This window comes from Lissotriton helveticus, chromosome 6 (assembly GCF_964261635.1).
Source record: "Lissotriton helveticus chromosome 6, aLisHel1.1, whole genome shotgun sequence".
Classification (NCBI taxonomy): Eukaryota; Metazoa; Chordata; class Amphibia; order Caudata; family Salamandridae; genus Lissotriton; species Lissotriton helveticus.
Genome location: NC_136067.1, coordinates 1,452,622,295 through 1,452,638,141, shown reverse-complemented (window position 1 = coordinate 1,452,638,141; position 15,847 = coordinate 1,452,622,295). Strand labels below are relative to the sequence as shown.

Sequence of the window (15,847 nt, the reverse complement as noted above, 5' to 3'; positions counted from 1 at the left end):
CATCTCCACTACGTTTCCATTAGCTGTCAGTTTGCTCTTGTATGGTTATCATGTGGATGTGGCAATATAGTATGAATGGTCTACAAAAGGGCATTACTATTAGGTGTATTTTTGTTGCCTCACTATACATTATTTTGAAGGTGCTGCAACACATTAGTTTTCATTGCCTGCATTCTGGGGCCTGTCATATATAGGTATGTTTTTCACAGAGCCCCCAGTAGTATTAGATCATAGATCTTGTCCTATCTTAGTTTAGGAAAGACCTCTTTGCAGTAACAATGTCCCAGTGGTTAATAAAACACTGCGCCCCACATTTACTAACTGTGCATTCAGATTGAAGTTGGCCAAGTAATGAAAAATGTGAGCCTTTAGCTATATAGAGGGGCACTCTACTGGACCATGTGCTTTGTACGAATTCTGGATAGATAGATGATGGATGATAATCATCCAGAAACTTAGTTTAGGATATATATGTGAAGGTTGTGGAAATTTCATTCTTCTTGATCTGAACGTATATGCAGGTATGCATCATGAAAATCGATGGAAATTCATCCTCATGAAGGGAGAGATTGTGTCTTGTAGTATCACCATGAGAAACAGCTTCTTACTCTAAGAGCTAGCACAAGCATGTGACTAACTGAAGGGTGTCCAATGCTCATTTTGCCCCAAGGGTGTAGTGAAAGTGAAGGTAGCATCATTGATTCACTCCTGGCAAAAACAGCTCTACTAGAAGCCTGGGGTATCTCACCCAAAAGAGTGAGGCACAGAGGATATCTGAACATGCTTGTCCACCATATAAAATCCTCCACATATTCAGTTAAAAAAAATACAAAAGGTAGTAATGATCCAGAGGACAAACTTAATGACTAGAACAGGCTACTATCCGCCCTTCCGACTAAAACAAAATACCTGCTGACAAAATGTACTCCAAAGCTAAAAATATGTTCATGGAACCTTCACAACCTTACACAGAAACTTGAAGACCATGACATCCCTAAATTCTAGAGCAACTTAGAGATCTTCATCTTCCAGGAAACCTGGGCTCAAACAACTGGCCCGCTGACGGGTTCCATAGAACATCAGAAGCTAGGGTTTAAAAAAAGTCAGCAGCTATGGATGTCCAAAAGGTGGCCTAGTGATTTAGATGTCTTCATCTTTGCACAGCGGAGAAGATCTCCTTGAAGGAACCATGGGTTCAAGCAATGCAATTCTCGTTTCTGTAGAACATGTTGAAGCAATCTCTGCTAATCGTCAACGTTTATGTAAAGTCCTATGGATCACAAAAATCGGCTAACCTGAAGAAACTGCTAACAATCATAACAAATCTAAAAATAAAAGTCCAGCTGGTTAACATCTTGTTATCTAGCGACTTCAATATAAACTTGTTTGGCGGTGTGAAAGGACAGAAAGCCAACGACCTGGATGTAACATGTGACATTCCATCATAAAAGGTGCCCAAGAACACTTCCAGGAGCAAACTAGCAGATCTTTCTAGATGGACTGCAAAGTTCTTGGCCTCAGGCTCCTCAAATGCCGAACAAGCAGAAATACTCCGCTTGACTGGAAGTGAGCCTCAGAAAAGTTGATTTCCTATATTTACTTCACATTGTGCTCGGCCGCCTTATTCAGGTCCATTGATAACTTCTATCTTGGAAACCAACTTGAAAATGATCTCAAACTGCAGAAGATTGCCCTGGAAATGTACATCCCGCAACTGTAGGCTGCCTTCCCTCCGTAGTCTAGGGGCTCATACTGAAATTCTTAAAAGGGTGAAATGGGACGAAGAGATTGGCTCCAAGGCGAACATCTGGATCAGAACACAATATCGAGCAACTGCCGCACGTATCAGTTCTCCAATCAAACAATGGTTAATTTTCACAGACCACATACTCCAGAATTTTCAAACAAAGCACTACTCCCGTATAACGACGTTCAAGAGCTCAGCAAGACTCAAGCTGACAAAGGACCAGAAGGCCTTGAAGCGAGAAGTAAATAACAATGTGTGCAACTTTTTGCGGCATCCTCTTTTTGCAACTGCAAAACTGAAGCTTAAAACATCCAGGGTCAATTTTAGAAGATCAGTCTGACTTACCAAAAGAAAATAGAATAAGTTTTGGGCCCGTCTCTTATTTTTACCAAAACAAAAAACTCCAAACAAAACGGGTCCATGATCAACCAAATGATAACCAGAGGCAAGAAAGGCACCAACGCAAACATTCCTGATACCACATGGATATTATTTTTGTCAACACACTTCTCAATTGACAATAACTTCAAGGAGGTATTGCCTCCCAAACAACAGCTATCTCTGCTCACTCTGACATTATGGAAGTCTCAAAGATGACCACCACTGATCTATCAGTGGTACACTCTGTCAGTGCGACTCCTTCAACTTGTGTAACCAGCCTGATAGAGGAACGCATCAGACTAAAATTGTCAATAATGCAGAAAGACAGGGCACCTGGCCCAAATAGACTTCCACCAGCCCCCTTTTTATCTGACCCCTCATTCTGGGCAAGGTAATGTCCCTATTGTTTAGATTCCGTCTGGTAACAAACTGTATATCACACTACAAGAGGGGATCAATTATTCAACCAACCTTCAAGGGAGGGCTCAAAATCTGATCCCAGCAATTATATAGCCTTGTAGTGCTCTTTGAAAACAATGCTAAACTATTTGCCAGCATGCTGCTAGAAGACATGAAAGCTTGGGCAGTCCAGGCACAGATCATCCCCAGAAAACCAGTGCAGCTTTAGAGAAAACGGAGGCACTACACAACAAATTTGAAACACTTGACTAACAATGATCTCTCCTCCACTTTAACTACTAATTTTTCCACCAATATTGATTGCCTGCCCTGCACTTTAGTCTTTTAAGCCTTTATCTAAGCCCCAATGGAGCCTAGCAGCTATTTCAATCTGTCCACTGCTTGCTCATATATCAATTCTCTAAAAGCTAGTCCTGATCTGTACCAGTGACATGCACTTTATTCTTTTATAGGCCTTAGCAGCTCTGGAGGCTTAGTTCAACGTGCCCACAACTTACTTTTAAGTAAACTTTTAAACTATTTGCTTTGATTTGTACCAATGAAATGGACTTTATTCTTTTGAAGACCCTAATTAACTCTCTCAGGCTATTTTTAACGTGCATACAATGTTTTCTCATGCCCTGCTCCAACTGCTCGTTTAAGTTTGCCCTACCGTGATTCATCCTGTAAGGGTTTTAACTAACTGTAAAATAAACAGTTACTTACACTGATGGAGTCCTGTCATGTGGTGGATGGCGAATTAGGTCTTCATTGGAGATGTTCTCTAGTGCTCTATGCTTAGCAGCTGTGAGGCTAAACTAGGTTTTTGACAGTAATGCTGGTAACAATGTCCTTGCTGGTAAGAAAACTGAAAATAACACTATGCTGTTTATGCACAACCCTAGATGCTGCGAAACAAGTAATCCACCCTAAACTTTAAAAAATCCCTCCTTGTTTGCTGTGCGTTTGTGATGATCCATGTTTTCAGAAGACCAGTCTTTTTAATGCCAAGTTCTGTATCTTTTCTTGTATATGCCAATGGAAGAAAGTACTCAACATCCATACTTTTCTTGTAAAACTTGCATTTTCTAGGTGTCTGAAGCCAGATATCGACATATCCACTGCAGTTTCAGAATTAATTCAGGAACGAGGGAAAAAAAGAGATGGCCTCAGCAGTAATTAAGATGACTACTGATGAGGCCATTTCTCGTTCCCACACAATAATTTTGGTCTGAAACCACTTAATCTATGGAATTAATTATGGAACAGAATTCAACAAATAGACAGTATCATGGAACAATCAGTCCAAGATGTTCAGGGCACTTGCAGGTTTGTCTCAGGACTGCCGTCAGGGATGATCTATTTCCTGAACAAGGCCACCTTCTTTCTCTAGTGTAGCTCATGGTGGCATGGATCATAGAAAACCTGCAAACCTGGCTTTGTCAGTAGGAACATAACTTACAGGGCAGACTCAATGAGACCCTCCTTAAGTACTCGAGATACCTGTTCATCGTCATCTTCTGTTACCCAAAGTCAGGCTTAAGCTGCTTCAACAACTCCTCTGATGGAGGAGAAGTATATTTGCGTGTTTTTTTTCCCCTCTTTCACTGTTCTTCCCTTTTTCCTCTTAACTTCCTCTAATATAATACGTGTCAAAAACGAAATGAAAAGTGCCAAAACAGAGCACACATCAATTATACTTGCATTTCACTCTCCTCCTCCGAGAGGTCGCATGGCTTGGGATATATCTGGGACTTACTATTAACTGGAGGCAATCTGAAATGTTTCTGTTGACGGAGGCTACAGTCCCCTGCCCCCATGAATTCCCATTGCAATGGTGTGCTGAATCCCCGAAATACCTGGGCATCTACCTCCACAGGAGCTGTTCGGAGGTCTTCTGCCTCAATTATGGCCCTGGTATCAACAGACTATCATCCCAAATTGATCAGTGGATTAAGAATCCCTTATCCATTGCTGGCAGAATGCCATTATCAAGATGGTGATACTGCCCAGTTTTTGTATTTATTTCTCAAAATCTCTTCATTGACGCCACACTACAGTCTGTGATTTTGCTAAAAGAGGGGTATAATGTGTCATATAGGGACAGATTCAATCTGCAATGACTACACAACACTATTCGCACTAAACTACCTTCTTTTCATATAGAACCTATGGATTTCCCACCACTTACTAAGCTGATCATGGTCCCGGACAGTGCTCATTTGGTTTCTCGTCTATACCATGCATCTCTCCTTATGAGATCTGGTGGGGTGGAGAGGGCGCAAACCATGTGGGAGAGAGATTTGGGGGACCCTTTACGGGCACTACGTGGTACTACTGCTGTGAGCAGACACGGTTGCTTTCTAATAACCATCAACATAAATTATCATATTTTAAATATTTGCACCAGGCATACACTACCCCACACCTCATGGCTAAGATGGGCCTCACTAGATCATACTACTGTCCCTGATGAGCGTTGGAACATGCCAATTCATCACATCTGGAATGGAGCTGCGCACCAATAGATTCTTATTGGGAGAACGTTTTTCCAGTTTGTCACACATGATAGATTTTTTACTTACCCCGACCCCACTGATGGCACTGCTGGGCTATGTTGTTAAACTATTGCTGGCAGGAGTCCGGCGCTCTGCGGCCATTGCTTTACTGTTGGCTAAGACCAGGTGTTTCTGCACTGGGGTGGCATCACAAACCCCACGGTAGAGGCCTGTATTCGTGATTTGATCTACTGCGACACCACAAGTGATATGTATGTAACACTGCAGCCCCCAGCCTCTAGACCTAAAAACATATTGCACCCACTTTGAGATTACTTGCTGCTTTTCCCTATTGACACGGACGGACCGGAGGATGATTAATGCACATTCACTAGAATTAATATGAGACTGAGCATGAATAAAAAATGTGTGACGACCTCATTATGCACCTCACTCTGGCCTGCACTATCATGCCCCCACTGCTTGTGACTTGTATGCTTGCCTGATCTTCTTCTCACCCCTTCTTATACTCTCTCAATTCTCTATTGGTCTCAACTGTCCTAAACAAGAGCAATTGTCTTCATATGGCAACAATCAATGGCGCGAACTGTACCTAGTACTGAATTTGATGTCTTTTTTTTATTTTCTCATTCCCTTGTGTATTACATTCTATTTCCCCTGTGTATCACATGCCTGTTATATATGCCCATAAATAAAACATTTAAAAAACACAAAAAGAACTTGCATTTCACAGATGAACTATATCAATGAATGTGCTAATTTCTTATCACTTTTTCTTTAATCATATCCAATGAGGTGATATTGCTGCCAGCCCAAAAAGGTCTAGTCAACTGTGTAAAAAGCACAAGCAGATAAAGGCCCAATGGTGAACATAAACTGCACTTTGTCACCATCCAATCTATATTTCACAGATCTCAAACTGATAGTCTAGCTCAATTATACACATTATTCAAATTAACTCTAGAGACCCACAGTCCTGAAGGGTGAGCTATATTATAGTATATCAGCAGTACGTGCCAAAACCTTTGGCACATTCAATGCACCAATGTAGTAACAATTCAATACATGCAGCATGGAAGGAATTACCTTTTGATAATGGGACTTACTGCCCTGCCCATAGAATTCAATATTTACAGTATGGCTCCATAAAGTAACATTTTGAGAGATGAATAATGTACTCACCATTAGGGTATGGTGTTTCACACAGCGTTATGAAATCAACAATTGAGTAATCCATTTCTAATACTGCAGTGCTCTTCCCATGCATGACTGTTAGACATGGCCGTCTTCCTACAGTGTCATATGAAAGGCCACCAGACAGAATGATAAAAGGTTCCCTGTAAAAGAAAATACATATCAGAAATTAACAAAGCCTCTAAAACAATCCAGCAATTCATTAAGAGGCACATAAGATTAAGGTATGCAATGCAAGTCATTTACCATCAAAAGGCAGAGTCCTAAGAAATCCTTTCATTATTTAGGTAATTTTCATTCCTCTGATTCTCCCTTCATCCTAGCTGTTTCTATTCCATGGTTGTTTGTTCATTTTGACACATACATAACCGGCATCGTATAACACATTTTTCTATAAGAAAAATGTCCCATTTAATAAACCTCTCCTCTTACCAGGGTGGGTCCAGAAGGGGATGTCTAGCCAGGGGTTGAAGTAATAGCATATCAAACAGTGCTGTGTTCCTAAGTTTTAGTAAAGAGAAGGGATAATCGGATTTACAAAGATTACGTCAAGTTATCCAAACATTATATTCTCATCCACTCGACTGTCTGTTTACTTATTTCATTGAAAATAAAGGACAGGTTCTTACTTTCGCTTACGATCTACCTGGTGAATACTACATCTTCCTCCAGATTCCTCACGTTTTGAATATCCCAGATGCCAGTCTGGATCCAGACACTCTTCAATAGTTCTCCACGGTGGTAAGGAGCACCAGCTCCACCTCAGCGCTGCATGCTCAACCTATAGACATCTCTGAAGCCATAAAGAAACTGTGTCGCTATATATCTATCTATATCTAAATATATCTATATTCACTGAAAAAAACATAGGTTTCAGGCATATTCTAGTTAGAAATTAGCATTTAAAAAACCTTAGAAATCCACTGAAAAAACCATAGGTTTCAGGGACATTATAGTTAGCTGGACGTTTCTCTCATACAAAACCATAGAAATTCCCCCATTATAGTTAGTTCAGCTGACTATAGCTCGCGCCCCCACAATGCACTGCTGATGTCACATATTACATCATTCATGACATGATCAGTGACATCACTGATGACATCACCGATGACACCATCCAGTGACTGTGTTTCTGAAAAATTTATGTATGTTATATATATATATATATGCCAAGGTGTATTGAAGAATGAGTGGGTGTATAAGTATCTGGATGGATGATTTAGTAGGTGCGTGACTAACTGTATAAGTGAGTCATTAAATGTGTGTTAATGAATGCATGGGTTAGTGACTGATACAGATATTCACACAGTTTAGTTTGTCAGTTGGTGTTTAATCGGTTGCATGGTTTGGTGAGTAGCTAAATGAAAATCTATATGGCTTATTGATTGGTTGTCTGAGTATCTGTATGGGTGCCTGAGTGTCTGTGTGTGTGTGGGGGGGTATGACTGGGCATAGATGTCTGAGTGGATGATTCTCTGAGTGTATGGGTTCAAGAATGCATCTGTGAAGGGCTATGTGGGTGGGTGAGTGTGTGTGTGGGTGGGTGAGTGTGTGTGTGGGTGGGTGAGTGTGTGTGTGGGTGGGTGGGTTGGTGAGTGAATAGAGGTCTCAATGGTACATGTGTGAGTAACTGCATATTGGAAAGGCAGTATATGTGAGTGTTTAAGTGTATAACTGACTATGTGAGAGTGAGTGATTGATTGTGAGAGTGGCTGTATGGATCAGTGTGTGCTTGTATTAGTTATTGTATTAGAGAGTAAGTATGTGTTAGTATATGTTAGTGAAGTGGTGTGTATAACTGCGCAGGTGAGTAACTGGGAGTGTGATTGATTATATCCATGACCGACTAGGTGCGTGAGTAAGTCTATGAATGAAAGGCAGTGTGTGAGTGTCTGTATAGATATGTGAGTGCATAAGATCATGCTGTATTAATGGCTGACTGCATGTATGAGTGACTGTATGGGTGAATGAGTGGATGTGTTTGTAGAGCTAGAAATTAGTGAGTAGATATGTACTAACTGGTATGTCGATGGTTTGAAAAATGGTAGTCTGTATTTTAGAGTGGATGTATCAAGGGTTATATTAGGGTGTGATGAGGTGCATCAGATTTTCACGTGGATGATGTCATCAGTGATGTCATCAGTGATATCACTGACCATATCATGAATGATGTAATATGTGACGTCATCAGCAGCGCATTGCGGGGGCGCGAGTTATAGTTAGCTGAACCAACTATAATGGGGCAATTTCTATATTTTACTACGAGAGAAATTTCCAACTAACTATAACGTCCTTGAAACCTATGGTTTTTTCTGTAAATTTCTAAGGTTTTTTAAATGCTAATTTCTAATTATAACATGCCTGAAACCTATGGTTTTTTCAGTGAATTTTAAAGGTTTTTTAAATGAAAATTTCTAACCCTGTCTACATAGGAAGGACATGTGAAGAAAGAGGAAGAAAAGCGCAGAAAGAATCAAGACAAATGCAGAAAGAGGCAACAGAAGACCAGAAAGGCGAAGAAAAGTGCAGGAAGAAGAGATGTGCAGAAAGAACCAATAGAGGAGCAGAAAGTCCTCCTGTGCCCCCAACTTTTTGCTGATGGGTACTGATGGTAACTGACTCTGACTAATCAGGCCTACAGCCAGTGCTATGCTAAAAGACACTTAGAATGAGTGCATGGGTACTGAGTGGATAATTGGAGTACTGCAAGGAAAGTGTGTAGTGAAGTTATAAATGCTTGGCTATTGGAGGAGTGTTTGGATTAGTATATGGTAGTTGCTGGGTGACTGAAGGAGTGCACAGGGAATGACAGTGTGATTGCAGGACTGCATGGGTATTACCTGGGGAATTGAAGGAGCAAATGAGAAGTGTGTAAGTGGGTACAGGACTGTATGGGTAGAGCATATGGGATTGTAACAGTGATTAGTTAATGCCTGGATCACTGCATGAGTACATAGCTACTAACTGAAAGATTAGAATACTGCAAGGAGAGTGCCTGAGAGAATTTATAAGTGCTTGGGTATTGGCGAGTGTTTGGATTAGTACATGGTAGTGGCTGGGTGACTGGAGGACTCCATGGGGAGTGACAAGGTGATTGCTGGACTGAATGGATACTACCAGGGGAATTGAAGGACCGAATGAGAAGTGTGTAGGTGGTTAGAGGACTGCATGGGTAGTACACAGGGATTGTAGCAGTGCATGTGTTAGTGTCTGGATCATTGCATAACTACATGGGTACTGACTGTATGATTCGAGTACTGCGAGGAGAGAGCATGGTGAATTTATAAGTGCTTGGGTTTTGGCGCAGTGATTGGATAAGGACATAGGGCTGGCTGGGTGATTGAAGGACTGCATAGGTAGTACCAGGGAGATTACTGGACTGCATAGGTATTCCTCAATGGATTGCAGCAGTGCATGTGTTAGTTACTGGATCATTGCGTGAGTAGTGTCTGGATGATTAGAGTGCTGCAAGGACAGTGCATGTGATTTTATAATTGCTTGGGTTTTGGTGGATTGATTGGATAAGTACATAGTGGTGAGTGGAGGAGTGCATGGGTAGTGACAGACGGATTTCTAGAGAGTATGGGTGCTACCTGGGTAATTGGAGGAGTGAATCAGTAGTGTGTAGGTGGTTAGAGGTCTACATGGGAAGTGCTTAGGGGATTGTAGCAGTGCATGTGTTAGTGCCTGGGCCATTCCATGAGTACATGGGTACAGACTGGAAGATTAGAGTACTGCAAGGAGAGTGCATGGTGAATTTATAAGTGCTTGGGTTTTGGTGGAGTGACTGGATAAGTACATGGTGCTGACTGGGTGACTGAAGGAGTGCATGGGTACTGACAGGGCGATGGCTAGACTGCATGGGTAGTGCTCAGGGTATTGTAGCAGTGCATGTGTTAGTGTCTGGGTCATTGCATGAGTGCACGGGTACTGACTGGATGATTAGAGTACTGCAAGGAGAGTGCATGGTGAATTTATAAGTGCTTGGGTTTTGGCGGAGTCACTGGATAACTACACACGTCTCATCGGTCCCGCTCCCTCCCTTCAACACTCTGCAAACGCACCCCCTGGCAGGTTTTAGGTTGAGGGATTAATTCCCCTTGAATCCTGAGGGTCCCTGGGGGCCAAATAGCCCACCAGGTACCTCCAGTAAGCACCACAGAGCTGCGATGCATCGAGGTAGTCCAAGGCCACACCCCTTTTTACACCTCTGGCATTGCTTTTCCACAAGGGGAGCTGCTAACATGGAAAAGCAATCTGGGTTGGATTTTGTAAGCAAGAGCAGGAAACCTGCTCACGCTCACAAAATCTAAACCAGTGTTTGCTATGACAGGGCAGGAGCCGCACGGCTCCCACCCTGCCATAGCAAAGAGCAGTGTCCCGGGGGTGGGCACCCCGGGACACTGCAGGAGCCGGCCCTCGGGGTGGTGGTCCCCAGGGCCATGGGGGGCTCCAGGAGGGGGGCGCCCGACCCCCCTCCCACCTAGTGCACAGCCCCGGTGAGGTGGTGGTCCCTGGGGCTCGGGGGTCCTTAACGGAACCCCGCATTTGCATTTTAGTGCCCCGGGGAGGTGGTGGTCCTCGGGGGGAGTGGGGGGCTCGACCCCCCCACACAGGTTTTTACTTTTTATTTTAAAGATGTCCCCAGAACTGCAGGGGGGGGCGTGTGCCCCCCAAATAATTAATAAAAGGCCCGGGGGTTGGCCCCCCACACATTAAAGAAGAAGCCCCGGGGGTGGCAGTCCCCAGGGCTGCGGGAGGGCCAAGTGCCCTACTGCACATAATGTTAATCAAGTCCCTGGGGGTGGCGATCCCCGGGGGCCCCCCGCATATATTTGCTGCAAATGCCCCCGGGACCTGGCCCACCCAGGGGCCTCAATTAAATGAAGTGCAGGAGCCCGCGTTTCATTTTAAAAAAAAATTCAGCAGGATTCGCGACCCCAGCGCGAATTTCGCCGAAATTAAAAAATTGTGGGGTTTTTTTGGCCCGGGGGGTCCTTGTGGGACCCCTCTGAGCAGGCCTAGGGGGTCAGGGTGTTTCTACCCTGCACCGTTTTCTTTTTTTTCACCTTTGTTTTTCTCTTTTCTTGTGACTCGGTTCTACCAAGTCACAAGATAGCTGCCAACACTTCCTGGTTTGAAGTGTTGACAGCCAATTAGGATAAAGCTTATGCTCGAGAGGGTTCGCGAATCCACAGCTGCCCTAGATATCGAAACTTTTATTTTTTTAAATTTCTCAGCAACTACTGAGTGGATTTACACCATTTAAAAAAAAGATCACTTTCTGAACCAAGCACTACCTTTTTGCCAAATTTGGGGTAATTCCGTTCAGCTGTTCGGTCTGTAGCCTGCCTCAAAATTTACTATGGAAATTAATGGGGAAAACGCGTTTTGGGACTCCGCTTTTTTCTCAGCCCACGCTTGACGTATCACCCCCTAACTTTCAGGATAGGAGGTGACCTGGGTAGACTTTTTTGGGGGAGAATTTTGCAAAGATATGTCAAACGATGCTAAAGTTCTTAGCAAATCAAAAAATGCTTTTCCTATGGAAACTAGGTTCTAACTATAACTACCTACTGGCGACCGACAGTAGGTAATTTATGGTGAGGAATATGCAGGTGGTATCCGTTATTAAGATAAGTAACTTTTACCCGCCGATTCCTCACTTATTGAATAGATTTCCCAAGCAGTCTTTGTCACCGGGAGGTGGATGGATGGTCAGTTATACCAAAAAATCCAAGAGCACTGAGTGACCAAAGTGACAAATGTAGAGGGACACACAGGGTAAAACTTTATAGATGTTCGTAGCTCCTGGCATGCCTCTTGCCAGCTAAAAAGTGAAAGACTTGGCTCTGGTGGAATGAGCGTGCATATGTTCTGGCGGCACCTTGTGTGCTACTAACTAGCAGATTTAGCTGCACAAAATTATCCAACTTGATAATGTCCTCTTATGGGCTGCCTTGCCCTTCATCTTTCCGATGTATCCCGCAGAAAACTGTTCATCCAGCCTGAATTCTCAGATCCTGTCCACATAGAATGTGACTGTTCCCTAGGAGTCAAGTTGGTGAAGTCTATCTTCCTCCTTTGCTGTATGTGCGGAGGGTAGAAAACTGGGAGGTTAATGGACTGGGCTAGCTGGAACGGGCTAACCACCTCCAAAAGGAAGGGAGCCCATTTCTCAAAACCAACATGTCTGAGAAGAAAAAAGTAAATGGCGATTTCAGAGATAAGCCTGGTAATTCACTAACAGGTCTGGATGATGTAATAGTGATCAAAAAGACTGTCTTAAAAGTTAGTAAGCTTCAAAGCCAACAACTGCGCAACGATTCAAATGGGGAACGCATAACAAATATGAGAACAAGGTTGAGGTCGGAATGATAAAAGGAGTAGGGAGAAACTTTTTTAGTGAACCCTTTTCATAATCTGATGAAAATGGGTGACTTAAAGGGATGGCTGATCAGGCAAACGCAGAAAGGCTGATAAACATTTTCAGTGCCCACCGAGCAACCCTGTCAGGCAAGCAAGAGAGCGAATTGTAGAATGTCCGGTAGACAGGCCTAAAGAGGCTCTATGGAGTTTTCAAACACAATGTGAAAAATGTGCTCATCTGCTTTAATAAACCTTTTAGGTTGATTGCCTTTATGAACATACTATGACATCCACCATTTCAGGGGCAGTGAAAAAGAGCCCAAGCTGCCTCGTTTAATCTCCAGGCATGCAGGTGTAGTCTCTTGTGTTTGGGATGTGAAACCTGTGCCTCCAAATGGGAGATGAGGTCTACCCTTTGAGGGAGACAGTGTGGCGAGCAGAGAGAGAGGAGAATAAGGTCTGCATATCACAGCCTTTATGGTCAGTTCAGAGCAATTAGGATTTCTTGCACTATGTGTGACAAATCTTCCTCAAAACACAAGGAAGCAATGGTTTGGGAGAAAATGCGTAATGAAGCAGGAAGCTCCACCGCATATCGCATCTACCAATGCTTCCTGCATTGCATACTGGAAGGCACAGAATTTTGGGCAGTGAGCTTTCTTGTGAGCTGAAAAATGTTGTGGAATATCACTGGGTGAAGGGGCCACTCGTAGTCGGCAAGGCGAAGTCGGCTGAGACTATTCGTTCATATGTTGAGCACTCCAGTCATTTAACTTGCTACCAAGCAGATAAGATCAATGTGTGTAATTATCCATGCTCAAATTACAATAGTGTTACCAGTAATAACAATGCAAATGTACGTTGACTTAAGCAAACTTAACCGTGTCAATACCAGTAAGAACAATGTCAATGTATGCTATGACAACCGTATACACATGGGATGGATACAGATGAAAATGATACCAGTGACTGCTATATTATTTTCAGGAGTTCCAATGAACTTGTATCATTGATGTCAGATTCAATCAAGGTGACCTCCCCATCAATCCCAACTCAGAGATACATGGTTAGACAAGTTCTACGACCGATACCAACGCCTATCGAATACCAGGTCACTGCTGGGGTCTCTCTTAACCTAAAGATCAACAAGCGCCCAGGGATAACCCAGATCGATCCCACAGATAAATAGTTGCACCACAAACCTGTCCGAGGCAATTGGCCCCAATAAAACATGCCTGACCAAGGGCTTGGGTTCCCCAAACTACCACAAAGTTAGATATCACATGTAGACATAAACACTCAACCAATCAGGACATGACATGCACACCACACGCAGAGATCACACGCTCATGACAGGAATCTGGACACATACACACTGGCCCACACTATCTCTCCACGAGGTCAAAAGCCATTTATGTCCTTTTCAGATGCCAGCAGTTGTTGATTTATGACTGAGATGCTTTTTGGAATATAGAAAATATATTTACTGTACCTCATGAACTGTATATAACAGCGGCCAAAACGTTTTACACCGAGAGACTTTGAGCAGACGCACTCTGTTGAGGCTTTTATGGCTGCAGTGTTAGATTAAACCAACTTGTTCCTGTTTTAACAAACGCCTCTTGTCTTTTCATTTATCTAAGGTAAGCTCATATTTGGGCAACACTTATGTGCAATATCTTTTTTTCTGGAGACCCTGGACCTCTGATCTTCAATTGCTCAAGATAGGCTCCCCGCAATAGGAAGGAGCCATCTGTGATCACTGCGGACACCAGAGTGAGAGGGTGAAATGGTTTTCCCTTGTGTGAGGTTGCTGTGCACACTCCACTAATGTAGATCGACTGCTATGTCACCAGAGATTTTGATACCGCTCTACAGAGGTCTGCGGTGTTGCTGCCTGTAAAGGCACTACTGGAGGGCCATCATGTTCCAGCGTGCATTGGTGACCAACAGAATGCAGGAATCTGGCAGACTGAGCAGGCATAAACCGTTAGAACTGGGATGATCACTCCATTCTGAAACATTGGAATCATACCCTAAAAATAATAAACACTATGGGAGGGGAGAAGGCTCAACTCGATGTAGTGTCCAGAACTGTCATGATGAACAGGATGCGCTGAAAGTTCACTGGGTGCGATTTGGGCTTGTTGATCAAAGCACCCAGGTCTAACAACAGCCTGTTGTCTTCAAGTGGCAAGACACCATCTTCGGAGAACTGGCTTTGATTAGTCAGTCGTCCAGGTAAGAGAATGCTGGGATTTTTCACCATCTGAGATGGGCTGCAACCACCACTAACACCTTAGTGATGTTTTGAGGAGCAGAAGCGAGGCCAAACGGAAGGACCGCAAACTGATAGTGCTCAGACCCAACTGTGAAGCACATAAACTTCCTGTGCCACCGTAGGGGAGTGGAAATAGGCACCTTGCATGTCGACTGACATCATCCGGACTACTTCTTCCTACGTAAGTAAAACCTGAGCTAGAGACAGCATTTCAAACTTTTCCTTTCTTGAAGGTCCAGTTCAGAATCGTGAGGTGTAGTATTGAGCGGAGGCTGCCATCTTTTGGAGACCAGGAAATTCTGAGAGTAGCATCCTGCTCTGGAAGTAACTCTACTGCACCCTTGAAAAGTTAGGATTGAACCTCTTGTTGGATGACGCAAAATAGTCTTGAGGGAGTGTATCTTGCTGTGTAGAGATAGGAGGAGGTGTTTGTTAAAAGAGTAGGGTATACCCTTTTTCACAATTTGGAAGAATCAAAGGTCTGAAGTAATAGCGCTATGAGCTTGTGGAAAGGAGGATACCTGTCCTCCAACGAATAGGGTATAGTCGAGAAAAGTGGAAGAGGGCTAGAGGGAGGATACGTGGTCATCCTTTGCTTCTACCTCTATTTGCCTTGTGGAGATGGTTTGCCTGCTTTTGTTGCTGCTGTTAATGGGCGTTTTGTTGACAGCCTCAGAAGGAGAAACCCCCTGCTGATGCCTCAAAATATCTCAAACTGGCGATAGTGTCTGGTTTGAGTTTGGAAACGAAAGACCGGGCTTTGGCCTTGCTGTCTTTCAATCTCTCCAGTGCAGAGTCAGATTTAGGACCAAAGAGACACTAGCCATTGAATAGGAGATCCCTTAAAATGTGTTGGACGTCTTGTGAGCAACCGGAATTCCGCAGCCAGGCATGGTGTCGTAATGTGATAGGCATCCCCATGGCTCTTGCATCGAAACAGCTGTGCCCAATCCAGAT

The 15,847-nt window shown here is 43.4% G+C and overlaps 1 protein-coding gene across 17 annotated transcripts in view; it reads right to left on the bottom strand.

Moving 5' to 3' along the window:
* STXBP5 (syntaxin binding protein 5) overlaps positions 1-15,847 on the bottom strand; it is a 1,512,194-nt gene that overhangs the window by 784,046 nt on the left and 712,301 nt on the right. For all 17 annotated transcript variants that reach the window (XM_078649248.1, XM_078649254.1, XM_078649249.1 and 14 more), the window contains one exon: positions 6,229-6,383. In XM_078649248.1, the coding sequence (XP_078505374.1) occupies positions 6,229-6,383 (155 nt within the window). The remainder of the gene's footprint in view (positions 1-6,228; positions 6,384-15,847) is intronic.